This window comes from Callorhinus ursinus, unplaced genomic scaffold (assembly GCF_003265705.2).
Source record: "Callorhinus ursinus isolate GAN/ISIS: 27379988/994484 unplaced genomic scaffold, GSC_fseal_2.0 scaffold6, whole genome shotgun sequence".
Classification (NCBI taxonomy): Eukaryota; Metazoa; Chordata; class Mammalia; order Carnivora; family Otariidae; genus Callorhinus; species Callorhinus ursinus.
This window is the reverse complement of record NW_027397068.1, coordinates 27,948,807-27,966,362: the sequence shown is the minus strand read 5'-3', so window position 1 is coordinate 27,966,362 and position 17,556 is coordinate 27,948,807. Positions and strand designations below refer to the sequence as shown.

The following is a 17,556-nucleotide window of genomic DNA, read 5'->3' as shown; positions in this document are numbered from 1 at the left end:
CTATTCTGCATTTTGGTTATCTTGCATCCAAACACTGAATGTTTTTTCTGTGTGTTTTTACTGATTTTCTTTTATATTTAAACTGGTTTAACAGTGGAATGGCTGTCCTAGGGAGCACATACTTCGTCTTCATGTTGTGCTGTCCAAATTTTCACAGCCCAGTCAGCATCTTCAAGAACTTTCTTTCCTGTATTTTTTCAGGTTGTAGTCCCCCCGCTCCCTGGAAAAGCGTTTTTGCGTCAGCTTCCTTTTAGAGGAGATGATGGAATATTTGATGACAATTTTATTGAAGAAAGGAAGCAAGGGCTGGAGCAGTTTATAAACAAGTAAGTACTTTCTGTACCTCGAGGTGTAAGAGGGAATAGTGTTCCAAGACGACTTCAGGTGAATACTAGTAATTTAGGTATTAAGCTAAACGGTAACACTACTTTTCTTTTTGGCCATTTCCCAACTAACTTTTTGTACCATTTAAATAAAGTAGAAGTATATAACAAGTTGAAGATCATGTGATAAATATTAACACACTTGAGTGATTAAAATGAGTATCTTTGTGTTGACCTAAGTTTTGTATTAATTTATGCAAATTACACTTAAAATTGCAGCATGTAAAAAATACAGTTTTACTTATGATTTTTTCTCATTTAAGGTATGTTCTAGCATGAACAATAAAACTTACAGTACACTTGCGATCATTTTGTTTGATTGCAGATGGAGGTTATTATCAGCATGTCTTGTGTAAAGGTACACATTTAAAATTTTCATGGCAAAATGTAGTTTTTCAACATGTAAGACCTGAGATTGTTTTACTTTAGAAACTCTTAAAGCAAAATTTCTAGCTTTTAATTTTACTCCTTTTGAAATATAGCCATTTTTAAAAACCAAAGTAATAGAATTATGCCAGGAAAAGGGAGGGGTCACTATAATTGTGCATTGGCCTTAAATTTGACCAAATAAGGTCAAATACTGGAGAGTAATGGTTGTGTGAGCTTAGTATTAATCAACACTTCAGTTTTTATCTAGTGATAAAGATTGAAGATCTGTGAGTGGTTAAACAGGAGGGAAAGTTGTACAAAGCCTTTAACTTTTAGTTATCTGCTGTAGCACGTTAACCTTCGTTGTCTTACGAACATGTTTTCCTTTGGGAGAAGGCAGTGCTGGCAGAGGTGTTTTTTAAATTCAGAAATAGAAGTCTGGTTACCCATTTTCATCTTATGTTTAGTCTGCAATGGAAACCTTTAAAGCAAGCAAAAAAGAAGAAGAAGAAAATGGACATTTACGCCTCTTTCTTAGTATTTTGAGCTTTTATTGAACTTCAGTATATTTCTAATTCTGATCCTGTGTCTCTTCTTTCTTTAAAATGGGTTCTTAGAATTAATGACATGTTTCACTTTGAACGTTAAAATTCATTTAAGTTTCTTGTGAATATACCAGTTAATATATAAAGAAGTTAGTTGGGTACATTTTCCAGAAGCAGTGCAAAGCTAGCGATGAAATGTTTTCTGAATGACCCTAGTGAGCCAAAGGAAAGGAAGTATCTACCATCCGTTGATAGAGCACAATCTTGTGAGCAGTGGAATAACACTTACTATTGCTAAATCGTACATGCTTTTTAACCTTAGAATATGTGTGTTTGACCCCCAGCCCCACTTTTGAAAAATACTGTTGGACTAAGTTTGTATTTTTTAATTCCTAGGGTCGCTGGTCATCCTCTGGCACAGAATGAACGTTGTCTTCACATGTTTTTACAGGATGAAATTATAGATAAAAGCTATACTCCATCTAAAATAAGACATGCCTGAAATTTGGTGAGAAGGGGCAAAACAAAAAACAAAAAAAAAAACCTTTCCGTGACTATTATTCATATGCACCAGTGAAGAAGTTCTAACTAACTTTTAGCATGCTGCACAGAAACTGGTATAACATGCCTTCAGTATACTAACATTCATATGCTCGGTTTTGTTTTGTTTTGTTTTGTTTTGGCAGTTGACAAGAAGTTAATTTGCTTTAGTGAAAATCCCTCATTCCAGCCTTTCTATATAAATAGCTCTTCCTTGCTGTTTTATTGTGGTACCCACTATCGCCTCACAGACCTGTTACTCCAGTATAACCCGCAGTGTCCTAACTAAAGTTACTGACTTGGTCTTATCTGCACAGTTTTTGTGTCCTGTTTCCTTCTTGAATCTGATTAACTAGAATATTTCTCTTACTCCTTTTTAATATGCGATGTCCCTTGACCTAATTTATGTGTAGAAGCACTACACCATTGGTTTCCAGTCCCCTATGTGTAAGATACACACTTGTGTGCAGAAAGTCTCTCTCTTCAGGCTTGTAATACTTTTCACGTGGAAGATCAGTGAGGGAAATCTTTATATTCTGTATAAAAACAAAATCAAATTTATATACTAAAATCATTTGTCTAAAAATTTAAGTTGTTTTCAAATAAAAATAAAAAAGCATTTCTGATGTGCACTGATTGTGTTGTCCCCGGCTGCTTTTCCCCTTTTATGGCTGTCCTGCTTAACTCACTGTTGAGAGGGATTATTTACGAACTATATACTTCTCATTCCTGTAACTCCATTCCTCTTAAACAGTGGTGGTATCAAATAGGCTACCACCCTTTGAATTGGGGTATTTTCTTTTATACAACAAAAAAAGTGATGTACTAAAAGAAGCATTCCTTAAAGCTTACTGAGTTGTTATGAAGCACTTTGTGTATTTGAAAAATGCTTTATAATCTCAAGTCATTCTTCTTAAAAGGCTTTTTAAGATAAGTCAGTACCATGCCTCCTGTTTTTCAGAGGAGTTTTTTTCCTAGTTCATCTGAGTGACTTGTTTAAACACATTTAGGAAGGGTATAATAACCCTTTTCTTGGTCAGCAGATTCATGCTTTTTCTTTAATTTGGTTTGGGATCATGGCACACTTTATCCCCTTTAACTAAGGGAAAAGGGCACAGTGTTCTAGCCCGTGCATGACTTGTGTAAGTGATAAGAAACCAAAAAATGCAGGACTCCTTGCTGCCTAACTTGTGTTGTAGCCAGACCTTTGCAGCCAGAATGTGGTCTCTGATTTGAATCTGTACAGCATCTGGTGGTATGGGGGGACCTGTTGTGACCGAGAGTTAAACCCCAAGGTAAGGAAAGTTTATCCTCCCACTCCAGAGCGGTCTCCTCTGGAAACAGGTCCGTCCATTTGAGAGGACACCAGCTTAGGTCTGGGCCAAACTAGGATATCCACCAAGCAGGTTGGAAGTCCTAGGAATTAGAGCTGCCCTGTAAGGCCTTTTGTTGCTTAAATAACATTTCACAATCCCATGTCCGGACATTTCAATTACTACAAATTAAGAAAGCACAAAGCTAAACAACAGGTGAACTTTATTTCAGTGAGCTAGAGAAGTAACATCAAAGGCTGTCAGTTTTTGGTATGCAGAACGGAGTAATGGTAGCTCTGAATTAACTCCTCTCAAGCAGTGGTTTTCAAGCAGGGATGGTTTTGCCCCCAAGTCACATGTAGCAATATCCCAAGACATCTTTGGTTGTCACACTGGGGAACACTGCTGACTCTAGTGGGCAGAAGTTAGAGATGCTGCTGAGCCTTCTGCCACGCACCGGACAGCCCTCCTACAGCAGAAAACCGCCAGGAGTGCAGAGGCTTCCACTCCCTGTGGAATTCTTTTGATTTTGGTTGTTTATGGACAAGGGAATAATGTGGTTTCGAAGGGGTCGTACTGGCTTGTTTACTTTTAACCTCTACAGTTGCCTTAAGGGCAGGCATGCTCTTAGAAAGTTGAAGGTTTCAAGTTAGGTGAAAAGTTGCTTACCTCAGGTGATATGTTTTTGCCTATGTGGGAAAGTACTTCTCAGTGTTGTCTCTTAGAGAATTGAAACCATGGTCCATATTAAAATGACACCTTTGGGGCGCCTGGGTGGCTCAGTTGGTTAAGCGTCCCACTCTTGATTGTGGCTCAGGTCATGATCTCAGGGTCCTGGGATGGAGCCCCCCAGTCAAGTTGAGTCAGGCTCCTCGCTCAGCAGGGAGTCTGCTAATCCCTCTTCCTCTGACCCTCCCCCCGTACATGGGCGCGCGCTCTCTCTCAAATAAATCAAAAAAAATAAAAATGACATCTTTAACCCTGTGAAGTAACAATGCAGGTGCTATTAACTCTAACCATATAGGTGGAGGTTCTAGAAGCCCTTAAGGGTCTTCCTAAGAGTAGAAGTTAATTTGGCAGTGAGTTGTGCTACAAGAGTCTCAGGTTCTGTGTCCTTAATAATTGGTTATTAATTAATAATTTGTTACTAATTGCCTTGTCTCAGCTGTTAGTTGTGAAGGGTCAGCATCAGTGATAAAGGCTTTAGTAACTTATAGTTGTGGAGAGCTAGATGTAAAATCCTTAGGACAGCAGTGTCTGGGACATGTGAAGACTTACTAACAGTTATCTGATGGCGGTGGTAGTCACTGATACAGCAGTAGCAGCAAAGGGTATCCTTAAACCCATGGCAGTTCCTAGATAGGTTTATCTGGTATTTGGCTTCCTTCCCAGAGGTTCTGCCATCATGACCCTCGGTGGTGGTGAGGACCTGGCGGCGGGGGAGATGCTGGGGAGGATCTCCTCTTTATCACACCCTGGGGCTTCTGGGCTCAGCCCCTTTGTAGACGAAAAGTCCTTGCCCTGTCGCTTCAGCTTGCTCTGCCAGTATTTTGGTTACAGGAGTGAGGATAAACACAGCCAATGGAAGGGGGAGGCCGCTGACCTCTAGACCTGCACAGATAGAATTTGACATCTGGACGGACAGATAGCGTAGCGCACCGCCTGGCATGTGGATGAACTGCTCGGCGGGTGCTAGCTGTGAAGATTACAGCGTGCCAGTGTTTGGGCTGAGAAGTGAGTTAGAAACTGTTCTAGGAGGATGAAGTATAAGTCTTCCTCAGTACTTCTTTGTGATCTCTGTCACGGAGCTTCCCGGGGAAGTGAATGATACCGTCTCACACGTGAGCAGACTGAGGCCATGCAAGCGTAAGTGACACGCTCATGGTTACCCAGGATGTGACAGCTCTGGATGTGACATCTGTCGGATGTCTGACTCTAAAGCCATGCGTTAGTGCACTGGCTTCTCTTGGACCGGGACCAAGACCTGGTTACCAGGTTTACTTGGTGCTCAGTACATTTATTGAATGCATGAAAGGGTGAATTTTCAATAACGTTTCCTGTGTCCTCTAGGCTGAACATGAATGAATGAATGGATAGGTTTTGTTTGTTTTGTGGTTAGATTTTTTAAGTGGGTATAAAAAGCATTTTTGGACATGAATAGCTTGCTGATCAGAAGTATCTTTTTTTCCTACACTTCGCTGTGTACCATAATTGCTCCCTAAGACTGAGTCCAAGAATTTTTTTTTTTTTTTTAAGCTTCCTAGATAATTCTGAAACAGCCAGTTTGGACACTTACCTAGAAGGCCCTTTTCCTAGAATTTGGTCAGATTTTATCTTAACCTAGCTACTTAAGTCATTGCAAAACAAAGTCAAGAAGCAAAGAAAGACAAATACCATATGATTTCACTCATATGTGGAATTTAAGAAAAACAAACAAAGGGCGAGAAAAAGAGGCAAACCAAGAAACAGACTCTGAACTATAGAGAACAAACTGATGGTTACCGGAGGGGAGGGGGGAAATAGGTGATGGAGATTAAGGAGGGCCCTTGTGATGAGCACCAGGTGTTGTGTGGTGTTGCATCACTATATTGTACTTTTGAAACTAGTATTATGATATATGTTAACTAACTGGAATTTATTTGTTTTTATTTATTTGTTAGGCTCCACACCCAACATGGGGCTTAAACTTACGACCCCGAGATTAAGAGTGGTGTGCTCTACAGACTGAGCCAGCCAGGTGCCCCTAACTAACTGGAATTTTAGTAAAAACTTAAAAATTAAAAAAAGAAATCAAGGGAGTCAGGACTTACCAGATCTTGAGAAGTTACTTTTGTAACTCAGTTTACAGTAAGTGAAATTTGCGCTCTTCCAACCTTGCTAAGAAAATAAGACCTTGATTCAGAGACTAGGATAATTCATTTAACAGCACAAAAGGAAGTTTAGAGGATGCCGGTTAACAGCTCACCAGAGGCTTTCTCCTGTTAGAATGAAGGTCATAAATGGAAACAATGCAATAAAATCAAACAGCAACACCAGGCATTTTATATGTACAAAGTATTAACATAGGCAAGAGGCTAACCAGGGCCCCTTTTCTCAAGAAACTCAGTCTTGTTAGGACGTCATCATGAAAAGACTCACTGAGAGTCTAGCCAGAGAGAAGATACGGCAGATGTGAGGACGAGAAGGGCTGTGGGAGTTCAGATGGAGGCAAGGGAATGGCTATTCAAAATAAAGGGGATAGGGGCGCCTGGGTGGCTCAGTCGGTTGAGCGTCTGCCTTCGGCTCAGGTCGTGATCCCAGGGTCCTGGGATCAAGCCCTGCATCGGGGCTCCCTGCTCCGCGGGAAGTCTGCTTCTCCCTCTCCCACTCCCCCTGCTTGTGTTCCCGCTCTCGCTGTCTCTCTCTCTCTCTCTCTCTCTCTCTCTCTCTCTCTCTCTCTGTCAAATAAATAAATAAAATCTTTTAAATAAATAAAGGGGCCTTCTAGTTCCAACTCTGATGTGAAAGGAGCTGAAAGTTGGCACTCTTGTCCTTACGAGAAAAAGCCAGACAGGGGCGCCTGGGTGGCTCAGTCAGTTAGGCGTCCAATTCTTGATTTTGGCTCAGGTCATGATCCCAGGGTGGTGAGATGAAGCCCTGCACTGGGCTCTGTGCTGGGCGTGGAGCCTGCTTAAGATTCTCTCTCTCCCTGTGCCCACAGTCCCCTGCCCCACATGCACACGTGCACTCTTCTCTCAGAAAAGCTGGACAAACTGAAAATCTGTCTTTCCTTGGACCCAACCCATTAGAATTGAGGTTGCAGGGCAAACCATCACCCCAAAATCTGGAGAGAGAGAGAGGCTTCTCTAGAATTGACAGTCAGAATCTGTTTACCTGGAGCAGAAACTGCTAGAGCCATAAACTGGCAGGAACGCTTAAACACAGTAATACTGGGTTGCTGGAAGTTGAGTGTGGCCTAGCATGAGAGTGAGAAGCTCCTGGAGACTGCAGTTTTGAGGGGCTGCAGATGTTCCTAGGCTTTTTACCTCCAGGCACCCCACCAGATAGCCACAGTGAAGATCAAGGAAGATCTCCTTTGGCTCTGGCAGGGAGAGTAGATGAATAGTCATTGTGAAGTACACCCAGAACCTTCTTTGTTACAAAGGCCTACTTTCCAGGGCAAAAGACTTTGCCAGAGCCGGAATCCCTGTTGGGGGAAGGGCATTCTTTGCACACCAGCCCCTCTAGCCTTCCTGTCTCACCTAAGGTGGGGGGAGATATATATATAGTCAACAAGGTTGTCAAGACTTAAAGCAAACAGATTGGGAATGCTGCAGCCAGAGAAGGGAGGCAGGGGAGAGGGGCAAGACTCTACCACTGCGGAAACACTGGTGAAGGTCACAGGGCCACTACAACATGGAGATTTAATCTGGGCTTAATAGAATGCATATATTCCCCCTACTTTACCACCACACCCCCAGAGCTCCAGTAGAGTCCTAGTGGATCACAGCTGAGTGCTGTTAAGACAGACTGAGGAGGGAAACCCAAAGTTAAGAGAGACAAAAACAGACCTAAAGGAATTTGAAGCCTCCGGTACCTATAACCACAGCAAAAAACCGAACACATCCACTCCCTAGCCAAATTACCACAAATCTTCACAGAGGCCTGTTTACCTCCCTTTCTGTTATCCAATGCAACATGTCTGGCTTTCAAGGAGAAATTTACAAGGCATGTCACAAGGCAGAAAGTCTGGAGAGAGAGCAGTCATAAAAACCAGAGCCAGACATGATACAGATTTTGGCATTGTCAGGCAGGGAATTTAAAATAACTATATTTAAAGTAACTATATAACATGTTAAAGGTTTTAATAGAAGACCACATGCAAAAACAGAAGGGTAATATAATCAGAGAAATGGAACTCTTAAAAACCAAAGGGTGTGCTAGAAATCAAAGTCACTGTAATAGAAATGAAGAATGCTTTCCAGGGGCTCATGAGTAGGTTTGACATAGTTTAGGAAGAATCTGTGCATCTGACGATAGGTCCACAGAAACTTCCAAAAACAGTGGGATCCTTTCAAAAGGTGTAACTAGAACGCCGGGCAGGAAAGAGAACAGAGCAAAAGAAATACTGAAGTAATAATGGCTGAGAACCTTCCAAAATGAAAAGATACCAAACCACAGGACCAGGAAGCTGAGAGGGTAGCAAGCAGGACCGATTTAAAACAAAACAGCGCATAGGCGTATCATTATCTAATTGCAGAAAATCCCAGACCCACAGAAAAATCTTGAGAGAAGCTAGAGTGAAGGAGTGAAAGGAATGCTGGTTTGACAGTTTTTAAATGCTTTTCATCAGCAGTCTGGAGGCCAGAGGTGGTGTCGTGGTTTAATCTGGAATCAATTTGGATGGGGGAAAAAATCGCATCTCTGTACTCCGTACTCTCTAACTGGGATTTAGCGTTTCTTCCATTATGACGATAGGAGCAAACTAGGGTAGTAGTAGTACACAAGTGTGTATGTCACAGGGGTTGTTGCAGATCTTGAAATACACTGATCACCACTTGAAAATGATCGCAGTTATTAGACCTGCCCCTGAATCTTGTTTAATGTGTTTAACAGAGGCGCACATATTCTTTTATCACAAGTTTTAAAAAACACTTTAATGGGACACTTGGGTGGCTCCGTCAGTTAAGCGTCCGACTTTTGGTTTCAGCTCAGGTCCTGATCTCAGGGTTGTGAGATTGAGCCCCACATCAGGCTCCGTGCTCAGTGGGGCGTCTGCTGGAGAGTCTCTCCCTCCGCCCTTCCCCTCACTCGTGTGTGTGCACGCGCGTGCGCACGCACTCTCTCAAAAAAAGTAAAAAAAAAAACACTTCAGTAAATGATTTCAACAAATTAGTTTTCTTTATAATCCGGTGTGTTTTATGCTTTTATAAACATCTGAATAGGGATCTTTGGTACAAATCGGGTGAGGAGCCTGTGATGTCACAACCCCCAAAGGCTCCCATCCCAGAGTGAGACCTGGACGTGCCCGGAGTCTGCGCGAAGTGGCATGGCTTCGCTTGCTGTTCAGGTGCGTGTGCCTGAGAAGAGAGGGAAGGAAGATTGGAAGACAACCAACCTACTGTCGAGTGCTGAGGTTTCAGCCTGGGCTTTCACCTGTATTATCTCGTTTAATTCTCAAAAAACCTATTGGGTGGGTGTTATCCTCATGTTACCAAGAGAAGAGCTTAGACGGTGTAAGTAGTTTGTCCAAGGTCACACGGCCAAGTAAAAAGTGAAACTGGCATACAAACCCCGGGCTTTGTAATTCTGGAACCAGTACCGGGGCGATGCTGCCCCCAATATGGATTGCACCGGGCATTGGCCGTGAGGTTGGGACCCACGGTGAGCATCCACCCTGACAGCCGGGGCCTCCAGACCCCAGGGCCGGAGCCTATGGTCCCCTGGGCACGCATGTCCCCAGCGCTCCCACAGCTGCCTTGACAGCAGTGCTGTTACCAAAGAGGCCAACGCAAGCCGGGACTCGTTACCTTCCTCTGAAGGAAAGTTAAACATTGAAGAGAACCTGGTTATAAAACTGGAATGTCCGTCCATGCTTGGCACCTATAAACACTGCAGCTTTGTCATTACTTAGCTTTCTCGGTACATTTCCTTTCCTTTCTAGCTAGATTATACTTTAATCCAGTTGTTTTCATGTTCGGTAAATCCAAACCATGTTTAACCGGTTTATTCATTGGAGAATCTCAGAGGTGAAGAAAGTTTTGTCCTTTCAACTGCACTGGGGATTTGCTGTCTTCTTTCTGTAAAGGGATTTTCTTGGACCTGTAATCTGAACATTCTGGCCCGTGGGGTGTTTTCCCCCCACAATGAGCAAATTTGTGAGGCTTGACCCTTTGTGTGCCGGGGAGCCGAGACAATGCCCTTCTGTGAATGGCTTCCCCGGAGGACAGTAGTAATTGACGTGGGGAAAATAAACCACCTGGCTATCACTCCCCAAGCCTCCCTGCCCCTGGCCATGCACGGCCACGCCCCGCTCGCCTCGGCTGCATGCTTCAGAAGGGACCCACCATTCTGGGACAGCATTCCGGAGAGGTCTGCTCAGCAGCATTTTGAGAGCTGGCGGTCTGACATAAATGGAGGTGAATTGGTCTCTCGGACGAGTCTGTTGGTGAAACAGTGGGTCTTTATACACATTGTCTGTGCACAGGATAAACTGGCCCAACTTTCATGGAAGGCGGTTTGGCAATAACAACACCATAAGCCCAGGAATTCCACTTTGAGGAATTTATCTCACAGACGTACTTTCTGTTTTGAGAAATGATATTTATACAATATGGATACTTTCTTTGATTGTCGGTTGAGTATCTCTGAAAGATTATGAAAGAAACAGGTACCATTGGCTGCCTGGTTGGGGGGCAAACTGGGTGGCCCAAGGGCAGGGGCGAGAGGACAATGTCTCACTGGATACTCAAACCAAACCACTTCTTATTTTGAAATCATTTAGATTTACTGAAAAGTTGTAAAGATAACAAAAAGAGTTCCCTTATACCCCCTCCCCCGGTTGCCCTCATGTTGACATCTTCTATGACCATGGTATTTTTGGCAACTCTAAGAAACCAGCATTGGTGCATCACTAGTCACTAAGCTCCAAACTTTGACTTCCATCAGCTTTTCCACTAATATCCTTTTTCTGTTCCAGGATCCAGTCCAGGAGATCACGTGGCAGTTAGTGGTCACATCTCTAGCCTCTCTGGTCTGTGACATGTATACCCTTTGGAAATTTTCGAAATTGTGTCTCATGTGACTATTAAGTATTCCAAAAAAAACAAGTAAATTTTTTGAAAGAAAGAGATGGACTCATAGGATGTTAGAACTGGAAGGAATCTCGGGAGCAGTCCAATCCAAGCCTCTCATTATTCAGACACGTGTGGAAGGGACTTGTCCCCGGCCCTCCCATAACAGCAGACCCAGAGCCTGGACCAGAAGCCAAGGGGGCGGGGCCAGGAAGTAGTAGAAAGAGAATAAGCTTCAAAGTCACCTACCCTTGGGTTCAAACCCCAGCTCTGTGTCCTCGGGCCGGTAGGTATCTTAAAAAAACAAAACAAAACATTTATTCATTTATCCAAGAGAGAGAGGGGGAGGGGCAGAAGAAGAGGGAGAGAGAATTCTCAAGCAGACTCCCCGCTGAGCCTGGAGCCCATCTTGGGGCTCCATCCCAGGACCCGATATCATGACCTGAGCCAAAACCAAGAGTTGGGTGCTCAACTGACTGAGCCACCCAGGCGCCCCAGTAGGTATTTTTTTTTTTTTTTTTGGGTCGGGACTCTTCCACTCAACATGTTTTAAGATTCAGCTATGTTGTGGCATGTATCCAGTAATTTGTTTAAAAAGACCAAACAAACAATAGTTCTTTGAGGAAGTAGTCATGATTTCTAAGAATTTATTGAGAAAAGAAAGTATTCTTTCATCTTTGATTTCTACTTGTGCAGAAATGTGACACCACAGACCGAACTCTCTTCCCTTCCTGGAAACACTCACGCACAGTGAGGGGTCAGGCCCCGTGCTGCGGAAGGGGGAGCAGCGGGAAAGAACGGTGGAAGGTGAAAGCCCCGGGGATGCCTCCACTCCCCTGTGCGAGGGGCTGAGATGAGAAGCAAAGGAGGCTGCTAATAGAGGCACCGAATAGACGAATTCCATACTAAGCAGGGCCTTGGTCTTTTACATGGACTGCAAAATTCAGTTGTAGAAGCTGGGGAGAGCCTGAGCTCTGGGGTCAGCCAGCTGCGGGACCTTGGGCGTGTCACTCACCTGCCTGTGCCTCTGTGTGAAGCGAGGGGACTGGATAAGCCCATCTCCAAACGCTGTCGGTTTCTCGCTCTTGCTTTCCTCACCACTCCCACTTGTCTGAGACGCCCCCTGTTCAGCTTCCATGCCCTTGTGTTTCCTGTCGGCATCAACGAGACGCCGTGGATAGGAAGAGTTTCCCTGAACTTGCCTAAGAAGTCCCAAGAAGGCAGTCACCTCCTTATTACCTCCCAGACTGCGCGTACCTCCACAGACCCTCCGGCACCCGGCATCCAGCACAGCCAAGACTAAGGCGGCAGTGCTCTGGCTTCGGAAGTTTTTTTTTTTTTTTAAAGATTTATTCATCCATTTTAGAAAGAGAGAGGGAGAGGGTGCGAGAGCAGGGGGAGAGGCAGAGGGAGAGAGAGAATCTCAAGCAGACTCCTAGATGAGCGAGGAGCCCCCGCAGGGCTTGATCTCACAACCCTGACATCATGACCTGGGCCGAAATCGAGTCGGAGGCTTAACCAACTGAGCCACCCAGGCACCCCTCTGGCTTTGGAAATTTTGAATAAATTTGTTAACCAAAAAAATAAATCTAAATAATGCAAAAACTAATACAGACATAAATATAAGAAATGTCAATCTATTAAAAATAATAAAACCACCTGATTGTTCAGAAAGTAGTTAAAAAACTTAACCCATAATCCCACCATCTTTTCTTTGCAAATTTCATATACTAATACCTTCACATAATTTTGCAGATTCAACAATAAATGTGGAGGGGATACAAGATGCATTTGTGCTACCTTCTATTATTGGACATTTTTATTATTTTCATTACTGTAAATAACAGTATGGTGAGCATCTCCATGCATAAAGCTCTTGCTATGTTTCAGGGGTTTTTTTTGAGCCAGACTTCCAGAAGTATATCTAAAGACATGAGTGAATATCTTTGGCCTGCGATATAAGTTGCTAAGTTGTGTACTAACTTACTGTTAAGAGCATTTTGTAGGGGTGCCCAGGTGGCTCAGTGGTTAAGCGTCTGCCTCCAGCTCAGGTCATGGTCCCAGGGTCCTGGGATCGAGTCCCACATCGGGCTCCCTGCTCAGCGGGGAGCCTGTTTCTCTCTGCCTGCCACTCCCCCTGCTTGTGCTCTCTCACTCTCCGTCAAGTAAGTAAATAAAATCTTTAAAAAAAAAAAAAAAAGTAATAGAAATTTTTTTAAAAAGAGCATTTTGTAAAAATGCCTAGTTCACTGTAGCACCTTTTCCTTTGGGGAAGGTGCCCTGCTTGTCAGTGTATTCACTCAGCTAGGAGTTGAAGTTGGCACTCTTAAGTCCTCTGCTGGCTTGTTTTCTGGAAGAAAGGTGCTATTTCCAGGCCTCGGCCAGCTATTTGGGCAACAGAGCCCGCTGACCTCATCCCGTCTGGTGCTGACAGCTTACGTTTCTCAACTATCACAGAGGCAGCGTTATAGAGTGGGCTGGACCACTACCATTTTCTTTCTTCAGCAGTGTCTGAGTTTCACTTGCAGGTCAGATGAATTTTTAAAAAAGAAATAAGGTGAGGGGCCCCTGGGTGGCTCAGCTGGCTGAGTCTCCAACTCTTGATTTTGGCTCAGGTTGTGATTTTGGGATGGTGGGACTGAGCCCCACATCGGGCTCTATGCTCAGCTGGGAGCCTGCTGGTAAGTCTCTCCCTCCCTCTGCCTCTCCCCCTGCTCTCTCTCTCTCTAAAATAAATCTTAAAAAAAAAAAAAGAAGAAGAAGAAATAAGGTGAAGGACTTTGGGCCAGTGCAGTATAAAGAGATCCATGAACAGACGTCAAATGTTGGGTTAGGCTGAAGGGCTTGGTGGAAATAATTCTGAAAGGGATTCAAGGTGACCACAGAAGTTTACTGATTGCTGTTAGAGAAAGTCCCTCAGCCCCTCATTATTTTCATCTTGACTCTTGTCAAATGGATCAGTAGAACCTATGTCCTCAGTGTAACAGACCCCATACACTCCACAGTAACACACTGAAGTCTTTATTCAGGAAATACCGGCTACTTTCTAAGTACGGCACACAGAACTGGGCGTCCCCGTCTAGTCGGGGACTGAGGGTGTGTATGGACCTAACAACTCAAGGTAGAAAGTGATGCCTAAAGCAAGGAGTATATACCCTTCAGAACCTGATTCCAGTCTTGTTTCAAACGTATCTCCTACCTTCAGCCCCTACCCACACATCCTCCAGCCTCTGAAGCTGTGACCTAAAAATGCCAGCCGAACAGGCATCTGCATGCACATGCTGTTCCAGCTAAGCTGCCGTTCCCAGCTGGTTGGCACCTGGGTCACCCTTGCTCATCCTTCAGCTCAGTGAAGACTCACTGCACATTCCAGGGAAGAGGGTCTTCCGCTTTTGTGGCGCCTTAGCAAGGTGGCCAGGGCTCCACGTATGGTGGCCCTCGTCCCCTTCCTAGACCACGAGTGAGGGCTTTACCGCTCCTCTCTGTGTCCTGGCCCCGGAGCTCGGGCCTGCTGCACAGGAGACCTTCACTCAGCCTCACTGGGTGAAGAAATGAATGACCGAATGATAACTATCATACCCGTGGGGTTATGGCGTCTCAGTCCCTTCTGCCAGTCAAAATCCTTATTTTGGATGATGGTGCCGGAATGCCAGAGTCGGACAGGAGTTTGGAGATCTATTTTCACCCACTGCACAGTTCAATTGACTCACCCAGCTCCTTAGAGGTGAGGCCCAAATGAAACTCCCACTACAATGCAAATTGCAGAGATACGCAATTTCTTTAGTTTATCTACAATTCACCTGGTCTTCACAAACTCACACCTGCTGCCTCAAGATAAAAATCCACTTTGCATCTTACCTTGCAGGGGGTGATTTATTTATTTACTTTTTAAATATTTTATTTATTTATTCGTCAGAGAGAGAGGGAGAAAAGCACAGGCAGAGGGAGAAGCAGGCTTCCCGCGGAGCAAGGAGCCCGATGCAGGACTCGATTCCAGGACCCCGGGATCATGACCTGAGCCGAAGGCAGACGCTTACCCAACTGAGCCACCCAGGCGTCCCGCGCAGGGGGTGGTTTAAATAGCCCTTTGGGTATTTTGCAGTCTCCCAGAGAGTGACCCCTTCTTCCTGCTTTTCTCCCCAAGAAGGTGCCCCCATGTAATGGGGGCTAGTGCAGCAGAAATGTGCCAGAAGAACTGGGGTCCTAAGGAACAGTGCCCTTGCCCCACTGGTCTCTGGAAAGGTCTCCGCTGAGGGGTGGCCCACCCGTAGGTATTTGCACCAAGCGTTGCAGTAGCTCTACATCGTGGTCTGGGCTCTGGGTTTGTCAGAGCCTGTGGAGGCTCCTGGAGGACAGGGCCCCCCTTCACGTCTTGGTGGCTGCTGACTCCTGGACCTCTGCCAAGTTCTCCAGACAGTCCTGGACCCAGGGATCCACGCGGACCCTCCGCGGACTGGTCTGTCACCTTGCCCTGCCACAGCCAGCCCCTAGTTCTTGGGTCAGCTTCCCCGTAACAGGAAGACTGAGAGACACTGAAACCTTAGGACCTCACCTTTGTTTCCACACACTGGGGCCAGGTTGCTATGGCCACCCCAAGACTATTGTGGAAGCAGCCTCAGACTACCGTGGCCCTACCAGAGTCCAGGTGTGGAAGCAGAAAGCTCCTTCTTCCCCGAAGTTATCCTAACTTCTCCATGTCTCTCCCCATCACCAAGCTAAAGGTCTGGAAGTTAGGACACAGACGTGGGCCTGGTTCACTCTGCTTCACTCTCTGGTTTCCTTCTCCTCTCAGACTCAAGAAGTAGGAAGGAAGGAGCTTTTCTGTTACTTCCTCCTTTACTTCAGCCATCAAGCAGCAAGCCCCATGGCTTCACTGTCATGAGCCAAAGCAGAATTTTCTCTCTACTACAGAACTCGGTAAACTTGGTTCTCTAGCTTCTGCCTTTGCAAAGGGAAAGAATGGGGCCCCTGGGTGGCTCAGTTGGTTAAGTGTCTGACTCTTTTTTTTTTTTAAGATTTTATTTATTTATTTATATGACAGAGAGAGACACAGCGAGAGAGGGAACACAAGCAGGGGGAGTGGGGGAGGGAGAAGCAGGCTTCCTGCGGAGCAGGGAGCCCGATGCAGGGCTAGATCCCAGGACCCCGGGATCATGACCCGAGCCCAAGGCAGATGCTTACCCACTGAGCCACCCAGGCACCCCTAAATATCTGACTTAATTTCAGCTCGGGTCATGGTCTCAGCGTCGTGAGATCGAGCCCCATGTCCGGCTCTGCCGGGTGTGGAGCCTGCTTGGGATTCTCTCTCTCCCTCCGCCCCTCCCCACCCTGCTCACGTGTGCTCTCTCTTACTCTCAAAAAAGAAGAAGAAGAAGAAGAAGAAGAAGAAGAAGAAGAAGAAGAAGGAGAGAATGAAAGACCTGGGAAACTCAAAATAATAAGCCTGGTTTGTAATGTTATTGTGTTGTCGTTTAAACTAATTTTTCAGGTAAGAAGCAGAACCCTCCCCCCCCCCTTCATTCGTTTTATAGCAAATCCCAGTATTTCTCTCGGCCAAATGGATATCTCAGCCAGACAAAGACAAGGGTGAAATGCTCAGAAAGGTATGCAAACAACATAGTAAATCATTTTCAAAATTATTCAAATGTACAGGTACATGGGGAGGAACCAGAAAAAATAGGCAAACATGGAAATAGTTGTGGGAGGGAAGTGCAATTACAGATGACTTTTCCCCTCCAGATGTTCCTATGTTATTATCTAATAAAAGAAAGTCACTTTTGGGGCGCCTGGGTGGCTTAGTCGTTAAGCGTCTGCCTTCGGCTCAGGTCATGATCCCAGGGTCCTGGGATTGAGCCCCGCATCGGGCTCCCTGCTCCGCAGGAAGCCTGCTTCTCCCTCTCCCACTCCCCCTGCTTGTGTTTCCTCTCTCACTATGTCTCTCTCTGTCAATAAATAAAACCTTTAAAAAAAAAAAAAAGGGAAAGTCACTTTTAATGTTGTCATCATGTTTTATTTAAAATAAAAATAACTACCCTGTCACTCTGGTCCACAGTCCACCTCCCGTGTATGTGTGAGATAATGCACCAGGCACTGTGTGTGCTCGAAACGGAATCAGCCAAGCCAACCCTCCCTGGAGTGAGGATGCGGCTACTGTCCCCGGGACCACTCTGATCACAAGCCCCCCGCATGCAGGAGGAAGCCTGGAGGTACTCCGGGCTGGGGAAGGGGGCACAGGGTGTGCACTGCTCCAGGCTTAGCTGCTGTTTATGGGGTTCCAAAGAATCTCTGAACAAAGGGATTGGGGAGGAGTGCTCCTCCTTTGGCCTGATAGCCGCAAACCCCGCTTCTGAACTACAGATAATCTGGACCCACTGCCCTCGCCCGATACGACTCTGAGTTGCTCAGTGTCTAAAGAATCCATTGCTCTTTCCTATTCCCGAGTCCTGAAGAGACCTTCCCTCCCCTTGCAGAGAGTGTGGGGTGGGCAAGGGGTACCCTGAAGTGTTGGCAAGAACTGGCTTCGTCCTTTTGACACGTAGGGCTGATGAAGCTGGGCGCTCGCTAGGCCCTGGGGGAGCAGGCCGCAAAGAGCCTGGGGAGTCAGTTCAAGGGGGCACAGCCCCTCCCTGCACAC

At 45.4% G+C, this 17,556-nt stretch overlaps 1 protein-coding gene and 1 long non-coding RNA gene across 3 annotated transcripts in view; one reads left to right on the top strand and one right to left on the bottom strand.

Moving 5' to 3' along the window:
- SNX3 (sorting nexin 3) overlaps positions 1-2,456 on the top strand; it is a 44,635-nt gene extending 42,179 nt beyond the window's left edge. For both annotated transcript variants that reach the window (XM_025863631.2, XM_025863624.2), the window contains exons 3-4: positions 202-326; positions 1,694-2,456. In XM_025863631.2, coding sequence (XP_025719416.1) covers positions 202-326; positions 1,694-1,799 — 231 coding nt within the window. In that variant the 3' untranslated portion in view covers positions 1,800-2,456. The remainder of the gene's footprint in view (positions 1-201; positions 327-1,693) is intronic.
- A 6,591-nt stretch (positions 2,457-9,047) lies between these two features.
- On the bottom strand, positions 9,048-14,664 carry LOC141372970 (uncharacterized). Its single transcript, XR_012378514.1, has 4 exons — positions 14,502-14,664; positions 11,172-11,216; positions 10,197-10,291; positions 9,048-9,209 (listed from the first exon to the last, which is right to left on the bottom strand). It is a non-coding gene; the product is annotated as an uncharacterized lncRNA (long non-coding RNA).
- Between the last annotated feature and the right edge of the window lie 2,892 nt (positions 14,665-17,556).